This window comes from Notolepis coatsorum (assembly GCF_963971535.1).
Source record: "Notolepis coatsorum genome assembly, chromosome: 13".
Taxonomy (NCBI): domain Eukaryota; kingdom Metazoa; phylum Chordata; class Actinopteri; order Aulopiformes; family Paralepididae; genus Notolepis; species Notolepis coatsorum.
Genome location: NC_140177.1, coordinates 65,315,654 through 65,336,848, shown reverse-complemented (window position 1 = coordinate 65,336,848; position 21,195 = coordinate 65,315,654). Strand labels below are relative to the sequence as shown.

Genomic DNA, 21,195 nt, shown 5'->3' with positions numbered 1-21,195 from the left:
GGCCAATGTGCGCCTGAGCCTTCTGGAGAAGAAGCTGGACACCTCCACCAAGGACGCAGACGAGCGCGTAGAGAAGATTCAGACCAAGCTGGACGAGACGCTCGCCCTGCTCAAGAAGAAAGAGAAGTACGAGTGACGAGACGTAACATACGAGAGGCGGCAGTATAACCAGGCCTTTTTAGCATTCTAAAAGTACAAATAACCTAGCCGTATTAAAGGAGCACGCTGCTTACAGTCTTCTCCTGAGTCAGCCAATTTCCTCTCTGTGTGTTCTGTAGAAAGCTATCCAACTGCAAGCTAGACTAGCACAAATGAATGGAAGCGGATACAGACCAGCTAGCCTTGCTGTTGGCCAAAAACACCTCCCAGAGTTTTAAGTTAGGCCAGTGGTCCATATCCTCTTCCATTAATTTGTGCTAGGCTAGCTTACATGGCTTTCTACGCATAGAGAGGCAATTGGTATCTATCTTCTTGTCTGACTCTGGAGAAGACTGTAAGTGCATAATATTGGTGTCCGTTAACTACTAGAATTCGGCACATTTGTAAGTTAAAAAGTGACTCCAAAAATGAAGGGGGGGAAAGTCCACAGATGATGTTGGTGCGCTGGGTATAAACCAGTGGTCAAGCTCTGTGTGATCTCTCACCTGAATGAATGAATGAATGAATGAATGAAAACTTTATTTAACAGATTGCAGAATGGGTACAATACAGTACGGCTCAATACATACAATTGTTAAGGGGATGCAGACCTGAGAAAGACGTTTGTCTTGTTTCCATCAGGTTCCCCCATTTTCAATTCATATAGACATTTATGACATACACAACATACATGACATTTATGGCATAGGGACATATAGGTATTTGGTACTGATACATTTGTGACATAAGCGGTATTCAAATATACAGTACTGTTACCCCTAGATCCTGACAGAGTATATACATATGATGGGGGGGGGGGACTGTACATTAGGAGGGGGTGGGTGGGTGGGAGGGAAATATACATACGGCGGGGAGGGAATATATACATGCGGTGGGGAGGAGACTGTCTATTAGGAGGTGGTGGGGGTTTTGGGCATTTACGGTGGCCAGTTTCGAATTGCAGCCTCCCGTAGGTGCTCTTTAAGAGCGGTTTTGAATGTGGGCAGGGATTCACATTCCTTTACAGCTTTGGGTAGGGCGTTCCACATTGTTGTGGCATAATTGCGAAACGTGTTTAGTCCCTTGTTTGAGCCGAATCTGGGTTTAACATGATTTGTTGAGCTTCCTCTGGTGTAGTGGTTGTGATATTCACCTCCTTCTCCATCTTGTCCCACCACTACCACCCCCTCTCCTCTCTCTCTCTCTCTTCTCCCTCCGTCTCTCTCTCCTCCTCAGGGAGTTTGAGGAGACCATGGATGCTTTGCAGGCCGACATCGACCAATTGGAGGCTGAGAAGGCCGAGCTGAAGCAGCGCCTCGGCAACCAATCGAAGATGACCATCGAGGGACTCAGAGGCCCGCCCGCCTCTGGAATTGCCTCCATTGTCCAGGGAGTCACTGGAGGTGTGTATGAGCGAGTGAACAGAAGGACAATATTTGTTTTAAGAGGAAATTATTTACTTTATTTGTTGGGCTTTTTTTCCAATTAGGTGGGTTTTGTGCTTTCTGCTGCAATTTTATTAAACAATGAAAACAAGTTTACCCCTCATCTCAGCTAACATACAATAAGTGTCTTTTCCATGACAGAATTAACCACATAGGTGAACTCCAGACAACAGCTTGAGTGACAGAGATGACATGTCTGCATTAGAAAACAGCTGGAGCCACAGAGACGACATGTCTGCATTAGAAAACGGAAAACAAAAACAGCTGGGGCCACAGAGACAACATGTCTGCATTGGACTGTTTCTACATCTCTTGTTCTCCCCATTCCTCCCTTTCTCGGTCTCTCCCTCCCTCTGTATCTCGGTCTCTCCCTCCCTCTGTCTCTCCCTCCCTCTGTATCTCGGTCTCTCCCTCCCTCTGTATCTCGGTCTCTCCCTGTCTCTCTCTCCCTCCCTCTGAATCTCGGTCTCTCCCTCCCTCTGTCTATCCCTCCCTCTGTATCTCGGTCTCTCCCTCCCTCTGTCTATCCCTCCCTCTGTATCTCGGTCTCTCCCTCCCTCTGTATCTCTGTCTCTCCCTGTCTCTCTCTCTCCCTCCCTCTGTATCTCTGTCTCTCCCTCCCTCTGAATCTCGGTCTCTCCCTCCCTCTGTATCTCTGTCTCTCCCTGTCTCTCTCTCTCCCTCCCTCTGTATCTCTGTCTCTCCCTCCCTCTGTATCTGTCCCTTCCTCCCTCTGTATCTCTGTCTCTCCCTCCCTCTGTATCTCCCTCCCTCCATCCCTGGCTCTGTGCAGTCGGTCCCCCCCCAGCTGTGGCCGGGCCGACCGAGGTTGTGGACTCCCCTCTGCTGCGACAGCAGGTGGAGGTGCAGAGACTGGGGATGAAACGCCTCCTGAGCGAGAACAACAGACTGAAGGTGAGAACGTTAGCGAGAGCTCGTCTGGTCAAGTCAAGTCAAGAGTTTTATTTGTCACGGCATACGGATATACAATGAAATGCGGGTGGTCTTGCCCGCAACGATGTGCAATTGGTACAACATATAATAGAATCCAATACAAAAAATGTGTGCAATAAAATTGTGCAATAACAGGTAGCAGGTAACAATACATTTGTGCAATAACGGGTAACCGTTAACAGTTAACAGTAGTAGTAATAGTAGTGCAATACACTGTTACTGTTGCTAATACTAATTTAAAGTGGCCTTTCCTTTTGGCAATAAGTGAGGGTGCGTGCGGCCTGAGTGTGTGCCCGCTCATGCTAAAGTGTTACAGTGGTACTCAATGTTCATTGTTCAGGACTCTGATGGCCTGGGGGAAGAAGCTGAGCCACTTCACCCAGTGAAGTGACTCTTATTTTTCAATTCAGTGAAATTCATAAGGGATTGTAGCTTTATCCCGGATTCACCTAACCAGCCTATTTCATGGAACAATAGTTGTTCCGAAGGAGGTAGGACATGTTGAAAATACATTGAGGTCTGGTTCCTTTCATTTGGTGAAATTCTGGGGCAATTATTATTCATAAAAATCTTTAAAAAAAAAAGTCAGGTTTCAAATACAAATACTTTTTATTATGATCCATCAGTAAAAGTATGTTTAGCACATATTTAAAAAAATAATTGAAGACTGAATTAATAGCAGGCAAGGGTAATTATATTGTATCTTTTATTTTATTTCATATGACTCTTGTTGCCCCTGTCCCTGCAGATTTTGGGACAATATATCATGGGAGCACTTTCTTTGCCCATATAGATTTCCAAGTCCTTATATTTCTCTATATAGATGGTCAGAATGTTAAGTTTAAAAGGCAAGCCGGAAGACCATGATAAATATACCGGTAGTTAAAAGCAGCATATGATGGTATAAGTCAAATCACTTATATTGATGTTGTGGAAAAAAAGAGAATTGCATTAAAATGAATGGAACGTCATGCACGTATTTTGCACCATTTCCACAAATGTAGTTTGTTCACACCACCCATGTTTTCAACGGATAAAATAGGCACCCTAATAATCCTCCTGTGTATCTTCCATCTCCAGGCAGAAAAGATGAGTGCTCAGCTGGCATCCTTGCCTCCTCTACGTATCGCCAAACTGCCTCAACCAGGCTCCTCCCCTCCAGACTGCTTGAACGGCGCCCTCTACCGCAGGACGGACCAACTACTGGCCACCCTGCTCAAAATGAGCGCAAGCGTCAAAGTGGTAGACATCACTGGCAAGACGAAAGGTTTGTGTGTGTGAGAGAGGGAGAGAGAATAGATTAAACGTTTAATAGTTGATGGGGGAAGAATGGCAGGGGAACATATGTTTCAAGTTTGTTTATTTGTCACAACAAAATACAGAATACTTTATGATGAAATGCTAGTTTCTGTATGAGTCCCTGAGAGTGTGCTACTACATACAGTAAAATAAAGTAAGTAAAAAAAGTCATTAAGAAGTAAGTAAAGGTATGTTCCGTCAATATACATATATACAATACAGAGTAAAATTAGTAACAGTGAGCTACAATGCAGAAATTATGAAAGATGAGGTACAAAAACTTAGGGTAGGGTGCCAATGAGGTATGAATGTAGTGCAAATCTCTTTAATAATAGATAAATATTAAGTGTGTTAAAGTGAGTGGTAAGGTGAATGTTTGTTTAAAGTGGGTGTGTACATGTGGATGTGAGTGTAGATGATGGGTTGTTACATAGTGTCAGTCATTGAGCATCCTGATGGGTGTTTGGCATTGTCAGATGTTTCTGAATATTGTTGTTGATGTATCTTCTATATACGTGTTCTTTAGTCAGTGCCAGTGCCCAGCTGCTGGAGCAGACTGCTTGCCTGCAGACCCTGAGCGACGCTCTAGACAAACTCAAGGTAACACTACTGCTAACTACCTCTACTACTACAATGCAATACGTTTTATTATCCATTTCCATGGAAATTATTTTTGAGAGGTCAGCATACAAATAAGATAACAGGGCATACACATATTACATAGACGCCAAAGACAAATATTCATTGGTATGAATTGGGCGGCATAGTGGTTAGCACTGTTGCCTCACAGCAAGAAGGTCCCGGGTTTGAAACCCCAGCAGGGGGCCTTTCTTCCTCCGGGTACTCCGGTTTCCTCCCACACCAAAAGTCATGCTAGGTTTCCTGCCGTTGCCCTTGACCAAGGTACTGGCATTACAACTGGAGTTGGTCCCTTGACCAAGGTACTAGCATTACAACTGGAGTTGGTCCCTTGCCCAAGGTACTAGCATTACAACTGGAGTTGGTCCCTTGACCAAGGTACTAGCATTACAACTGGAGTTGGTCCCTTGACCAAGGTACTAGCATTACAACTGGAGTTGGTCCCTTGACCAAGGTACTAGCATTACAACTGGAGTTGGTCCCTTGACCAAGGTACTAGCATTACAACTGGAGTTGGTCCCTTGAACAAGGTACTGGCATTACAACTGGAGTTGGTCCCTTGACCAAGGTACTAGCATTACAACTGGAGTTGGTCCCTTGAACAAGGTACTGGCATTACAACTGGAGTTGGTCCCTTGACCAAGGTACTAGCATTACAACTGGAGTTGGTCCCTTGACCAACGTACTAGCATTACAACTGGAGTTGGTCCCTGGGCGCCACACTGTGTGGCTGCACCACTGCTCCTAAATAGTAAGGATGGGTCAAATGCACATAACGAATTTCCCCAAGGGGATTAATAAAGGTTCAACTTAACTTATACGAGAGAGAGAGAGAGGAAGGAAAGGGGGGGGGGCGGCATGGAGACTGAGGGAAACAAATTGCAATGCAGTTTTATTGTTATTATTATTACTAATACTACCACTATGGCTGTACTCAACCACCGTCCTGAAATCCAGGCTTCAGAAAAGGGTTGATTTCGGAGCCGTTTGCCCCCGAGGGCAAATAGATGCATGTTGTTCTGCGATGTTGACTTGAAAGTGTTTCTCTCTGGTGTTTCTTCTCTTTCACAGGGTGAAGTTGGAGAGTACGTCGTGGCCCAGCAGCCTGGAGCCAAAGTCTCTTCTGACTTTGCCACCTTCCCCGTCTCTTCCTTCGTCAAGGTAACGCCTACAACTGTCGTCCATTTATGAAGGCTTGTTCACATTTCCCATTATCTAGTATTTCAATACTCATCAGAACATTATAGGGCTGAGCCATATATCGGTGTGATCAGTGCGAGTTCAACTTTCTTCATATCTATATTTTCATATATACTGTGTATATATAGGGCTACTCGATTACAGCACAAATCATAACGATTATGTTGGTCAATATTGATCAATCTTGATACTGATACTGATATATAGATTCAAAATTCTTTCTGAATATTGTTTATTTTATGTCTGTGGAAGTCCTTTTGTTTTCCGTTTTCACTTTGCATTCACACCACCAATAGAGTTTCTGCTTTCCCTCCCTGGAGAGCGGAGCCGGACAGTGGCTGGCCGTGGAGTGAAAAAGCTTGGCTGTATCCCAGTTTGGCCAAATAGCGAACATTGGTCGCTACATCTACAAACTGCTTAATGCATGCAATCTTGTTGTAACTAAGGCTACGTTTAGACGGAGAGAGTCTGAACAGAAACCGCAAAAGTCGTCTTACGGTCTCACTTTTAATTTTGCGTTTAGACTAGCGTTTTGGGATGGAATTCTCAGTGCAGACGAGGCTGTAACAACTCGAGACGACTGAGCCCCGCTGTCACACGATTGGCGCATATGTCACATGACGTGCTGTGAAGACCCGCCCTACAAGTCAAGTCAAGAGTTTTATTTGTCACGGCATACAAGTATACAATGAAATGCGGGTGGTCTTGCCCGCAACGATGTGCAATACAGTGGTACAACATATAATAGAATCCAATAAAAACAACATTGTGCAATAACAGGTAACAGGTAACATGGTGTGACATCTCGGTATCTGTACATAGTTATTTACAGAGCATATAGGACATGCTAGGTAGCTTTGGTAGTGCAATACACTGTTACTGTTGCTATACTAATTTAAAGTGGCCTTTCCTTTTGGCAATAAGTGTGGGTGAGTGCGGCATGAGTGTGTGCCCGCTCATGTTAAAGTGTTAAAGTGGCTGCTAGTGCACAGCGTGCGTGTCGTGTGTGTGCTCATGTGTGCTTGTGTGTGGATAGTTCAGTGTTCTGTGGCACTCAATGTTCATTGTTCAAGGCTCTGATGGCCTGGGGGAAGAAGCTGAGCCTAAGCCTCTCTGTCCTAGTAGCTGGGGTTCGCAGGCGTCTGCCTGACCTCAGCAGCTGGAACAGGCTGTTATTGGGGTGGTGGGGGTCTTTCATTATTCTGCAGGCTCTGGATTTGCACCTCTTGTTGTATAGAACCTGCAGGGGAGGTAGTGCAATACCCGTGGTACTGGCTGAGCGCACCACTCTCTGTAGGGCCTTCTTGTCCTGTGCCGTGCTGTTTCCATACCAGGCCGTGATGTTTCCGGTCAAGATGCTCTCTACAGCTCCTGAGTAGAAGGACTGGAGTATCTTCCCCGATACTCTGAACTTCCTTAACTGTCTCAGGTGGTAGAGGCGCTGCTTTGCCTTCTTTACTACTGTGTCCATGTGTGTTGACCATGTCAGATCCTCTGAGATGTGGACCCCCAGGTACTTAAAGTTGCTCACCCTGTCCACGGTAGCCCCGTTAATCCTCAGTGGTGTGTGTGTCTCCTGCTGTCCTCTCCTATAATCCACGATCAGCTACTCTGCCTCTGATTCGCAGACTGTGGGTGGGGAATGTGATTGGACCAAAGCAGAGTCACTCACAGACAGTGGGTCCAGTCACGCCACGGGACAGATTCTTGTGTATTTAAAAGTACTGCCAATGTAGCCTTCAGGTGATCGCCATGGATAGAATCAGACATGCTTTGTTTACGCTTCTAGGCTACTGGCGCATGCCTGTGATGTAAGCAGTACGCGCGACGAGAGCCTTGACAACCCTTTCGTCATCGTTTTATGCGGTTTGACAGTTTAGATGATAGCGCAAAGGTTTATCGTTTCTAGGAATTCCACCCTGGAAGGTAGTCTCACTTTTTTGCGGTTTCACCCCGTAAAAACGCTGTTTCCGTAGAAAACTAAAGGCACATCCGAAAAAATATTTTTGCGGATTCACCTGCTAGCGTTTCCGTCTAAACAGGGCCTAAGAAATTTGCTGGCAAAAAAGTTATCGCTTTTGTGCATAGATCACTTGATTTGGTCACAGGGTTCCCACGGTACCTGGAAAACATTGAAAACATGGGATTCATTTTTTCATTTTCCAGGTATGGAAAGACATGGAAACTGAGCAAAAGTGACCAATTACATGGAAATAGAAACAGTTGTCCTGGAAAATTTTATTGGATGATGTGTAATCAAATGTAACTATTGAGCACAGAATTAACATGAGTTTATAAAAACCCTTTACATGTGAACAACTTTTACTTTAGATAGAAATGGATGATTCCATGTTGTAGAGCATGCTCTTGGCATCCTATATGGTATATTGGATGTTGGAATTTGATGCAGGCAACTTGGTGAGCCAAGGGAGCCTTGGCATCTACAGTGAAACTTGAGTGAAACTTCTTATGCAAGTTTATCCTCAAATGTAAGTAGCTGTGTTTTAACTGTGTGGTAAACCTGAGTTTATCAACGTTAGTTAGTAAGCAGTGCAATCTTGCTAACTAGCTAGCCAACGTTAGCTCTCATAACGAGCCAGTTAGCCAGCGCCAGGTACAGTAGCTACCAACGTTAGCTCTCATAACAAGCCAGTTAGCCAGCGGCAGGTACAGTAGCTAGCCAACGTTAGCTCTCATAATGAGCCAGTTAGCCAGCGCCAGGTACAGTAGCTAGCCAACGTTAGCTCTCATAATGAGCCAGTTAGCCAGCGCCAGGTACAGTAGCTAGCCAACGTTAGCTCTCATAACGAGCCAGTTAGCCAGCGCCAGGTACAGTAGCTAGCCAACGTTAGCTCTCATAATGAGCCAGTTAGCCAGCGCCAGGTACAGTAGCTAGCCAACGTTAGCTCTCATAATGAGCCAGTTAGCCAGCGCCAGGTACAGTAGCTAGCCAACGTTAGCTCTCATAACGAGCCAGTTAGCCAGCGCCAGGTACAGTAGCTAGCCAACGTTAGCTCTCATAACGAGCCAGTTAGCCAGAGCCAGGTACAGTAGCTACCAACGTTAGCTCTCATAACGAGGCAGTTAGCCAGCGCCGGGTACAGTAGCTAGCCTACGCTAGCTCTCATAACGAGCCAGTTAGCCAGAAAGAGAAGAGGCTGCGAAGATGGAAGAGGAGGATGACAGAGAAAGGGAGAACAGTGGATAGGAGTTGAGAAGAGTAGGAAGAGAAGACGGGAGCGGACACGAGGGGAGGTGTGGAGAGAAGAGGACAGGATGAGATAGGAGAGGAGTGGAAGAGAGAACATATATCAATCCCAGTGCTCATGTGTTCCAGTTCAATAAATTGTTGTTCATCTACAGCTTGTTGCATTATTTCATGCATTGATATTATCAATAAGACATAATCTCTAAGCATTTACAATGTAGTAAGTAGTGAGGTGTCCTAGGGGGTTGTGTGTGTGAGGGGAGGGGGGCGCGGATGGGGGCGGAAAACTTCAGGGGCCTATAGATCATCACTTAATATGGTACCTGGAAAATCAGGAGGTAGTATGGAAAAAAATGTCAAGGCAAGCGTGGGAACCCTGGGTCAACTTACAATTAAGCATTTCCTGGTTGATAACAAGATGAGTGCTAAAATGGGTCACTTAACCTACAAACACGAGACTGTTCTGACAGCTCAATATTGATGTAACTAAGAGATTCCCTGGGAACAATGTTTTTAATGCATAGTTTTTTTTTTCATTTTCTCCCATCCCCATTTTAGTCATGTCAATTCCCTTCCTGGTCGTCGCACATTGCCCTACTGTCGGTCTGGGGAGGGTGTAGACTATCGCATGCCTCCAATACAGGTAGTGTCATCAGCTGCTTCTTTTCACCTGACGGCGAGGAGTTTCACTGGGAGAACATAACACGTGCAGAGATTCACGCTATTTCCCCCAGACCCCCCCCCCCCCCCCCCCCCCCCCCCCCCCTTGAACAAGCGCTATAGTATTCATTCAAACCTTTATTTATTCTCAGACAATTGAGGTCACCCTCATTTTCAATATCGTCGAGACTTGAGACATTTCAATGCACACATTTCTACAATATAACTATAATAAATATGAATAACTATCTATATAGTACTTTTTTCACACATGGACCGCAGTCCAGAGTGCCCAACAGCAATTAGTATACAATTAACATAGGCATAAAATCAGCACACAATTGACAGAATAAAAAACAATGCATGAATTGCAGACATAAGAATAGGTATAAAAGTAGTGCAATGTAAACATGCAGACTTAAGAATAGGCATAAAATAAGTACAATGTCGCTCGAAGGCATGTGAACTATGTGGACTAGCTTCAGGTGGAGCTATTGGGGGTATCAGAATAAATTAAATGGCTTTAAGTGTCTTGATCTTCACCACTGTCCTCCGTTGTATTCAGGCAAAGGAGGAGAAGCAAGGAGGAACCGTGTTTGTGGGCCGCATCGCCATCCCCTGCCCCCGCGGACAGGAGCAGGTCCACCGCCTCGTCCTGTCGCAGGGGCAGCTGCAGCACGTGCACCGCCTTCTCATGAACTGAGACGCCGAGCACGCCGCCGGCCCATGTCCACGAGCCACCGTGGGCCTTTCCACTTAGAGCGTGGCACAGATTTCTTTCTCTCCATTCTCTTCTTTCTCCCACTCGTCACTCCCAGCGTTGTAGCCCATTATCCTCGTCGTTCCCTCAGATTCTCCCGGGAGATGTTATCCGACATTTGAGAAGTCGTAAGGCCGAAGCTGTTAAACTTCCCACTCCATGCCAAAGAGACATGCCTGAGTGTTCTCCAGTTTTGTATGAATATTGGTTATGATTTAGAATGTGGTCTGAAGTCAAAGCGTGATTTGACCCCTGAACATGGGTTGTCGCTGAAATGTTCAAATGTGAGGGGGCACAAATGTGGTAACTAGGGAAATGGAAAACAAGCACTGATTTAAATTCTTCTATTGCACTTACTTTCTACTGCGGATGGATAATTTCATATGATGTGCAGACGGGACCGCTTTCATTCATTTTCGGTGCAAGAAACAATGTTTTTAAATGTTGTTCCCTGTCGATACCGTTATGAAATGCAATGTGTGTCGAGGTCTGAGGGGATATATTTTGAGTAATGTTAAAGTCGACTGGAATGCATTCTTGACAGAAATCACACATTTGTAGGTTTGATGGTGAATGTTCAATGCCAATTCACAACTGTACCTTTTGACCTCTGAAAACATAAAAGTTATTTGGGAGTATGTTGTTTGAGAGGAATGTTATAGCATTTGATGTGTAGCCTTTTCCATGTTTTAATTCAGTAAACTTTCTAGAGTAGCGGTATGTTGAATAGTTCCTTCGTTTTCCTAACCAGCTTTCACTGACCTATTGCATATGTTTAGTATGGTTTGTTTGCTAGCCATTCTACAGTTTGTCTGCACTTCAGCTAAACTCTACAGTATGTACGGAACTTTCAATCATATCTACCTGTATTTATTCACAAGCTGGTTCAAGTTATACTGTCGTGCAAAACGTTAAAAAAATTCCCCTGAACAGTCGATGTCTATTACAAAGTAACCGTGACTATGAATACAAATTGCATAGTTTTCCATGACCTTTAATTTTTAAATCTGCCTGCCATGTTGTTGCATTTTCAGTTTGCCCTGGTCCAAGGGAACCCTTTTTAACTTTTCTGTGGTAGGAGGACCATCTAATGTCAAAACAAGAGTTGATTCATCACCATCTCGTGCAATGAGAGTGCGTTGCACAAGCTGTGGAACACGTTCCTGTAAAGTAGCTCATTTGTAAAATTCCTTGATATTACATGCCTCTCAGATCATTTATAAAAGCTCCCATCTGCCCCACTTCCCCAGAAATGCCATGACCATTGGGAACCCTGTGGTAGTAGGGAACAGTGTCGGTTGTTGACAATCTTCCAAAGGCACAGCTGTTTTCTGTACCAGAATACTAAGTGAAAGAAGAGATCATTTCCAATTAACATGTATCAAGTTCACACTGTGGACTATTCATAAATGCTGTACTGTCTGACTCAAATACTAAACTACTAATGTCTGTCAAGCAACTGTTAAACAGATTACGCCAATAAATGTTTTCTTACAATGCAAGTAAATGTTTTAATTTACCCCACACACACATTATTATGGTGGAGGAATGTTAAGGTTTTACATGTTCTATCACTTGAATACTATGTGTATACGGCAACTGACTCTTGGGTGGAACTGTGTAATAGTAACTACAACAACTTAAAAGGTTTTTGGATTTTCCATAAAAACACCTAGAAAATTAGGTTAGGGTTCCAGATCTTTTTGATACAGTCTAAATCAAATCGAATGTATTTGTAAAGCCCGAAATCACAAGGTAATGCCCCCATGGGCTGTACAAGTAGTCTTTAAACGGGTCAAGAAGAAACATCACAATAAATCAAGAACAAAATCCACCATAAAATCCAAATATGCAAATAGTCTGGACTCTTGAAAAATAATATATATACTATTGCTTTTTCTTTGTAATAGGATCTGCACATCAATGTGTAATACTAAATACTGTACACTCTTTCTCCACACAGCCATGTTCCCATACATTGTGCAGATGTTCCATAGACGTACATTCATTATCTTAACGCCTTACCCTAACTTAACTACAAGCCTAACCCTTACAGTACCTGGACCTAACCATAACAACTACATGCCTAACCCTTACCTGAACCAAACCATAACTACATGCCTAACCCTTACCTGAACCAAACCATAACTACATGCCTAACCCTTACATGAACCCAACCATAACAACGACATGCCTAACCCTTACCTGAACCCAACCATAACAACGACATGCCTAACCCTTACCTGAACCTAACCATAACTACATGCCAAACTGTTGTGAAGGGCCAGATTAAACTGAATATATATATGTATCGTTTGATATACTTTGTATATTATTTATATATATACACGGAATATCCCTTTACCTGCGTTCAGACCAGAGTAATATTCGCTCTCCTATTGGACAGCGCCCCCAGGCGCCAGCGCGCAAGCCCCCAACGGCAAGTTCAAAGACAACTGCAGGCATGTCAGAACATGCCCAGAGTCAGCGTAGTAATACGAGACAAGGACTGAGGTTGGGACTAGATATTCACTTAAGTATATATATTGGCGCAGGTGTAAACAGCAGTATGCTTACCCACCTTCACCACGAGTCAACGTGCAGTGAAGTGAGCAACCTTGCGTCTAAATAGAGCATTGAGAACCGCATGCGAATAGAATGTTAAAGTGTCAGAGTTTAATGAAGTAACGTTGAGTTCGACTTAATCTAATGTGAAGTAAATAGTCTATCATTTATTGTATATCGTGCGGCCACAGTTCTTCCGTGTGTAGCATTACCCATCGGTTCGTCGTGTCTTTAGCTAGTGCACTTAACCAGGCTGTGTGGCCTAAATACGTCGCCCACACCCGAGGAGTCCTAGGCGGAGAACCGTTGGACATGTACACAGGAGAATCGACGTCGGCGATTGCAGAACCATTCCTGGTTGGATTATATTGATTTGGGACGTGACTACCGGAGAAGAGCATCGTTGATTTCCACTATCGTTTGGGATTTAACCTCGTGAGGATTACAACTCGGGCCTGCCTCGTGGACGGGGCTGGCTAGCTGTCATCAATGCTGTCGAGCATTTTGGATTACAACTATTGCTTTTGCTGCTGATCAAGGGAGTTTACAAGAACCGACTCCTGTACCTGGAGTCTCTTTATTCCTCATTGAATCAGACGGAGTACCCGAACATTCCTCTACCCTCCAGGCCTTACACCCCGGAGGGAACCCATTGTCTCCAGTTGGTACCAGTGTTGCCCTATATAATTGCTACTATACAACAGGTGGCGTCAGCTTAGACCCATCGTAGGATTCCTGCTATTCTTAGTGACTTATGCTCTTGACTGACTTTACGTATATTCTTCGCCATACAAGCGCAACCCTAATTCTCATTCTGTAACCTAACGTTGCCTAATAATAATAAATTACCCTCCAATAGTATTTCTGTGTCAATGCCGTGTTCTTGTGGGTGTTCACCATCTATATTTGATGTACTGTCTGGCCAGTAATTAAAGTACATAACTAGCAGTGGTTTAATCTATCACAATCTTTAATACAGTCAGGGTTTTGTAACCCCTCAGTTACACTAACCCTTACCTGAACCCAACCATAACAACGACATGCCTAACCCTTACCTGAACCCAACCATAACAACGACATGCCTAACCCTTACCTGAACCTAACCATAACTACATGCCTAAACCTTACCTGAACCTAACCATAACTAACCTAACCTGAACCTTTCCCACAAACACTGCAGCTGTATGGTCTCTCTCCAGTATGATTATTCATGTGTGAGGTAAACCTGAAATATTTTTTTTTACAAACAACTGTATGGTTTTGATCCTGTGTGAATTATCATGTGCATAGAAAGAAGATAATTGGATGTGAATCTTTTACCACAGTCAATACAGCCATGTGCTTTCTCTACTGTGTGGAGTTTTGTTTTGTGGGAATTCCAAGTCATTCACCAAACTTTGTAGACTAACGTGTTCCATAAAACTGGCATAATAGGTGAAAGAATTTCCACACACTTTTAGGGTTGTCACGATACCAAAATCTTTGTTTCGATAGCAATATGAATTTCGATACTTTTCCTCAATCAGGGAAACATTCTCAGATGTCATTATTGTTCTTTATTTTAAAACAACAATGAACGGGGCGGTCAGGTGGCGTAACGGAGATTGCGTTCGTCACCAACCCTGGAGCGGCTGGATTCGCCTGTTCGAATCCAACTCATAGCTCCGGGGTTGTCACCAGCTTGGCTGGCCGTTCACACTAATACAATTGGCAGTATTAGAGGGTGGGAGAGGCTGGCGGGGTGGGTCCGGGTCGTTGTAAACAGCGACTCCTACAGTTCGGTCGGGGCGCCTGCTAAGCGCGGATAGGATCTAAGTGGGATAGTGTGATCCTTCCACACGCTACGCCCTCTCAGTGAGAATCCGCGCTGCCAGGTGAAAAGAAGCGGTTGATTGGCTGGACGTGTGTTGGAGGAAGCACGTGGTAGCTCCACTCTCCCAGACCGACTGTGGGGGGTAAGTGCGCAGCGACCAGGAAGGGGATTGGGAATTGGCATAACGACTAACATTGGGATGGGAGAAAATCGGAGGAAAAAGGAGGGGGAAAAAGATTAAAAAAAAAACAACAATGAACAATGACAAGAATAAATTAATTAAATTAAAAGCAATGGCATTCAAAATGCTGGAGAACTTTTTTTGCACTCAAAACAGTTGCTGTACAAGGTTTCTGAACCCAGCTTTCTCAACTGTATATATATTGGAACTTGGTCCATACAGATGAACTCTGCAACTGCCCTGTTGATCCTTTTATCATCTTTGGACTAATTTGTGTACTTAATATGCTGCTAAAAAAAAGCGGAGGTTAGGTTGCTTCTGAGTCGGGGGAGTCACCCTGTGAGCCACATGCAGCAGACTTCTGTAGTTAAAAAAATTCAAGGGGTAGAAAAAGTATGGTTGTATTATATACATTTGTCATAGCAGAGGGCCTAATTAGTTTGAGATACCATAACCTAGAAAACATTTTGATGAGTGAGACTATATATATTATATTATAGCCTATCATAATCTAGAACTAGGTTATGTCATATTGTAGGCTGTTTAACAAAAATAAAATAGATTTCCGTTGTCTTTATACAGTATGTATGAACCATTAATGGGCAATTGTCAAATGTCTCTGTATAAATCACATTGTGACTAAGCCATAGAAATGAGATGCATGTGTGCATCAATTAATTTCTGTTGTGGGTAGGCAACAGGGGATGCTGTGTTTATTAGCCTTCAGCACGGCAGTTTAGGCTATGTATAGCTTATTATTAGGCTTTTCAATTTATTTTCTATTCTTGTGAATAGCATTGTGGACATTTTCTAATGCTCGTATAAGGAACTGTAGTCACGAGAGCTAGCATAGCTCCTCCAACGAATGTTGGCATCAATGGCATGACTACAGTACTGATAGGAGCTACTGTAGCACGTAACGTTAGTTATCACAACCATCGGCAATCGCAGTGAGGATCTTTATTGATTAACGTTAGCTAGCTAGCTTTAACTAGAATTATAGTTCGCTAGCTATATAAGCTAACGTTAGCCGAGTTTATTCTATGCAAAATGTGCTAGCTAGCTAACGTTAATCAATAAAGATCCTCACTGCGATTGCCGATGGTTATGATAACTAACTAATCGCAGTGAGGATATTTATTGATTAACGTTAGCTAGCTAGCACATTAACGTCATCTCTTATGATGAATTGAAAATGGCGGACCCTGATGTAAACAAGATGAAAGTCTTTCTCTGGTCTGCATCCCCTTAACAATTGTATGTATTGAGCTGTACTGTACTGTACCCATTCTGCAATCTGTTAATAAACTTTTCAATCAATCAATCAATGCCATTGATGCCAACATTCGTTGGACGAGCTATGCTAGCTCTCGTGACTAGTTTGTTGATTTCATTTAAGATTAGTTTATTAAGGACAATGCAAATTAATGAACATCATTTACATGTGTATGCATAACATCACAGCATGATAAGGACGTAAATATGCTGGGAATAGCACAGGGCTAATTTCCACTCGTAGTCCTAACATAAAACAAACACAAAACGGACCATACAACGTTCATTCATAAAAACTCATAAAAACTGACATCACTGACATGACCACACTAACATGACATTCAGTCAGTACAACATCACTAACATCCCTAATGAGTGCATATTTGGCTGTCTAACAGCCATTTCCTGAGTTGGCCCCTAAAGGTGGACAGGGTGGTACATTCCCTTAAGGGGACCGGAAGGCTGTTCCATGTTCCACTTCCCTTTATCGATAGAACATTTTTGCTGAAGGCGGTCTTTCTAAAATGGACCTCACAATCCCCTCTGGTGTTTGACCTAGTGGCTAATCCAGTGTTCCTTTTCTCGTGGATAAACTCCTTGAGAGGGGGAGGGGCTAATCTGTGCAGGCATTTATATACAAAGCAGGAACTTTTATAACGTCTGAGGTTTTCAAAATGTAAAATTTGATGCTTATCCAGGATTTTACAGTGGTGGTATGAGTACTGTTTCCTGTCGTATACCTTCAATGCTCTGTTGTAAAGTTGTTCTATGGGTTTCATGGCTGTGGCCCCAGTAAATGACCAGTTTAGAAGGCAATATTCAATGTGGGAGAAGACCATACAGTGTAGGTATGTCTTTGCGGCTTCAAGTGTTAGGGAGGGCCGTATTTGTTTGAAGTTGGAAATGTTGAAGTTGATGGTGTTCCTCACTTTCTTTATGTGTTTCTTAAAGGTCAGGTTTGAGTCCAAGATGACCCCAAGGAATTTGAAGTGGGAAACAAGTTCTAGTTCTTCCTTCCTTCCCTCCTTCCTCAGGAACACATTGGACCGCTTGATGGTTTCTGGACGCTTGCTAAAGAACATGCACACAGTCTTTTTCGCATTAAGTAGGAGACGGGTGCTGTTTAGCCAGCATTGTACCTTGTCTAGTGCGCATGTGAGCCTAGATGTAATCAACTCTATGTCCTTGCCCTGTGTGTAGATGACTGCGTCATCGGCATACATCTGTACATTGAGTTCGGGACACACATTTGGCAGGTCATTGATATACAGGGAGAATAGCAGGGGCCCAAGGATTGATCCCTGAGGGACACCTACAGGGTTGTCTAGATATGGGGACTTGGCGCCATTGACCGTGACACATTGTTTTCGGTTTGATAAGTAGGATCTAAACCATTCTATTGTAGCAGCTGAGAAATTGAAGTGAGTTAGTTTGGTTAGGAGGATATTAGGTTAGGAGTGTCGGACGTCCCGTGATGAAGGCCGGGAGGTTGCGACCCCCTCTGCGTGCCCCCCTGTCTCCGGAGGTCTCGTAGTGGTGACCGGAGTGCCGGACGTCCCGCGATGATGTCGGGGAGTTCGCGACCCTCTCTGCGCCGCCCCCTATCTCCCTGTCTCCGGCTCTCCCTGAGCAATGACCGGAGTGTTGAATGTCCCGTGATTAGGACGGGGAGGATGCGACCCTCTCTGCGCCGCCCCTGTGCCTCAAATAGATTCGCTATCAGCTCTATCTTCAATCTTTCAAAATGTTCAGTTGCTATCGCTATCAGCTCTATCTTTAATCTTTCAAAATGTTCAGTTGCTATTGCATGCACTCATCTGTGTTTCACTACACACTTGAGTGCATGCTTACCAACTGTCCGTCTGCAACACTACTATCACCGACATCTAAGAAGGGAGATCCCCCCTTGAATGGCCCTTCTAAGGTTTCTCTCCTCCACACTGCCTGTGGAGCATTTTTACCTATTGTTAGGTTTTAGTGAGTTTTTCCTTACCTTCGCGTGGGGTATGTCTGGGAGTGCTTGCATTCTTTCATTTATTTGCATTTATTTTAAATTTGTTGGACCTTATGGTGTCCTTGTTCTGTTCTTGACTTATTGTTATGTTTTCTTCTTGACTTGTTTAAAGAAGACCTGTACGGCCCATGGGGACATTAACGTGTGTTGTTGGGCCTTATAAATAAATTTGATTTGATTTGATTTGATATTATGGTTGACACAGTCGAAAGCCTTGCTAAGGTCTAAGAAGACAGCACCAACATACTTGTTGCTATCTAGTGCACTCTTGACCTTTTCAATAAACAGACAGTTGGCTGACTCTGTTGAGTGAAGGGCACGGAATCCAAACTGCATTGGGTTAAGTGGGGTGGGGCCCAAGTCGAGATGTTAAGTCATGAGATTCGACACCCACTTCTCTGCAACTTTGGATATGACAGGAAGTATACTGATGGGTGCCTTGTTGCCAGATTTAAAGATAGGGGTCACCGTGGCCATCTTCCAGGATGATGGAACTTCCCTGGAGGTGATTGATTTATTCACTGGTAGAGTGAACATTCTAGAAGGTTGCTTCCGGTAAACTAGCGCAACGTCACCACTGACAGCAGCGCTGTGCTCCAATAGGAAGGCATTCGCATGCATAAATGAATAAATAAAAAAAAAAAAAAAAAAATTCCAAACGCAGTATATTATAATTTCGAACACTCTAGTACCGCGGTACTATACTAATAGCGGTATACCGTGTGACACTTTACAGCAAGCAGCATCCCTACTGACTGATTTCTGATGGGATGATTCCATAGATTCCAGTTATATTATCATACTGGCCAATCACGTCTCGCTCTGCCATTATGAGATATCATCTCCAGCAGCTACTGTGCCCGTGAAAAATTGCACATGCACCTCACTTGCACGTGACCATGCCTACTCCCATGCGTGCCTCTACAAGACACAGGAAGTGGTCACGTCCAAGCCCTTCCTTATTCTTTTCCATCCGTGGATCTGCTTATATGCACTTCAACCAGGTGGAACGTTGTTATGAAGCAAAGGCAGAAATGACGCAATGTTGGACTTTCGCCAGAGGTTCGCCAGCCCCCGGACCCTTCTTGGCACGTCCGGACGGAACGTCGGTCCTATTCTGAACTTTCCTCGTCTCTTGCAGTGGACCGATGGACTACGCGCAGTGTTTGGCAGTCGAGCCACGCCGCGCTCAGGTAGGACCGACAACGCCAGGCGTTGGTACTGGCATATTCAATAATACTTGTTGTCTCGTGAGACGACCAGGCGATGTATTGGCGTGGGGGGCTGGGTATTTGGATAAATGTGGTCATCATGACTCGTTGTTGAATGTTTTTCCAATTATCCTGGCACGCGCAGCTACTGCTAATGCTAATGTTTTTGAGGCGCCATGCCCATGTGTCCCGCCGGGACTGTCTCCAGTTTTTCCTCCTCTTAACCATGAAATGGTTAAGAGGCCGACAGGGCCCAGGACAGGTGTGCCGTGCTTAGAAAAGCAGGTGGCATCGGTTCTTTGCCCTGGCATGGTAGAACGGTATCCCGCCCGGAAGCCGACGCCAGAGGGCAAGTCGGCCCGGCAGGTGGCTGAGTGGGCTGATGAAGCTTATACCGCCGCAGTACAGAATTTAGCAGCAACTAATAACATTGCTCAATTGGCTGCTTTTCTGTCAAAAATGGTGTCGGGTGGTGGGGCCTTAGGGCCAGCCGACGTCAACCATCGCGCGAGGTTTTGAGGTTATTCAGCTTTTGACCCAGCCGCAAGCTATAACCGCAGGGAGGGCTAGGATGCTGTCGACGCTTGTTCACAGGCATCTTTGGTTGGAGCAATCTCCCCTTGAGGAGGAGAGGAGAGTTCTCCTCCTCAGGGCTCCCCTCTCCGCAGATGGACTTTTTGGTCTGTCCACGGAGGCGTGGGCGGCATTTGACCTGGGCTCGCCGCACCACACCACGCAGCCAGAGGTGAGAGCACGGCCTCGCCAGCGGCTGCGGCGAGGCCCCTGACCGGCGGCCATGTGTCCCCCGCCTGGGATAACCTGGACACAAAGAACAGGTTGTCACGGTGCCGACAGCTTCGGCGGCGGAGGGATCGGCTATATTAGATGGGCACGCCCTGAAAAACCATTGCCATCTAGCTGTGTCTAGCACGCTCTCCGGTTACGGGACTCAAGGCTCTGATTTGTCCCCTTTGGCTGCGGGCCGCGTTCTTCCAGTGAAGTGCAAGCGGCCCCACATTTAGCTTCTCATGGAGACAGGGGCTGACACCCAGTTGCTAGCTAGGCCTGGGTCTGTCTATGAGAATGCTGTGCTGTCAGGAGGCTCCCACGCCACACGTGTTTGGTGAGCCTGGTGTTGTATCTGTCGACGGAGCAGGGTTCCCTGTATACATTTTTTTTTGTCAGAGGGCGAACCCTAGGCCCAGGAGGTCGCAGCGCGGGTTCCCCCAGCACGCCCTCGACAGGCCGGGTATTACGTTAGTGCCTCCCCCGGCCTTCTTCCGGCGGTGGTCAGTCAGGCACGCGTAATTTGGGTGGTAGTAATATCACTACAGGGCTACGGTGTGTAGGGACTCACCCTATCGTGCAGCGTGGGGACCACACACCATGCATGTCCAGCTGCAGAGCAGGCTGTCCCCAGCAAGCTAAGCCGGGAAGATGCTCAGCGGGGGAGCCTCTTTCACCAAGGGTGATGGTCGCTCCCCCCGTATCAGACCGCCCCTTTCTGTCGGGGGCCCCCCTTGGGTGCGATTGCCTCATTGGTAGAGTCAGGGTGCGATATCCCGGCCCCGCGAGACACCCTGCTCGCGCGGTTGGCGAGACCAGGGTTGACAATGCACAGCTGGAGGGACCGGGCCACCTATCTACGATTCCTAGCGAGAGGATATTCTTGGCGCGCTCGGGAAGTTCCGTCCTGGCAGGACGGTTACGGCGCTGTCCGTGATGCGCCTGCTCGGTATGATGGCATCTACTCAACCTGTGGTCCCTCTTGGCCTCCTCTTCATGTGGAGGATACAGAGGTGGTTTTTCAGTACGAAAATAGACCCTGTGAGA

General features: G+C 45.3%; 1 protein-coding gene across 1 annotated transcript in view; it reads left to right on the top strand.

The window, feature by feature from the left end:
• The window catches only part of LOC311239679 (dynactin subunit 1-like), a 75,885-nt gene extending 64,090 nt beyond the window's left edge, over window positions 1-11,795 (top strand). Inside the window, exons 25-31 of the mRNA XM_084328081.1 lie at window positions 1-126; window positions 1,375-1,541; window positions 2,377-2,498; window positions 3,618-3,804; window positions 4,363-4,436; window positions 5,547-5,636; window positions 10,109-11,795. The exon at window positions 1-126 is cut by the window's left edge and continues 17 nt beyond it. Coding sequence (XP_084184207.1) covers window positions 1-126; window positions 1,375-1,541; window positions 2,377-2,498; window positions 3,618-3,804; window positions 4,363-4,436; window positions 5,547-5,636; window positions 10,109-10,246 — 904 coding nt within the window. The 3' untranslated portion in view covers window positions 10,247-11,795. The remainder of the gene's footprint in view (window positions 127-1,374; window positions 1,542-2,376; window positions 2,499-3,617; window positions 3,805-4,362; window positions 4,437-5,546; window positions 5,637-10,108) is intronic.
• The last annotated feature ends 9,400 nt before the right edge of the window (window positions 11,796-21,195 follow it).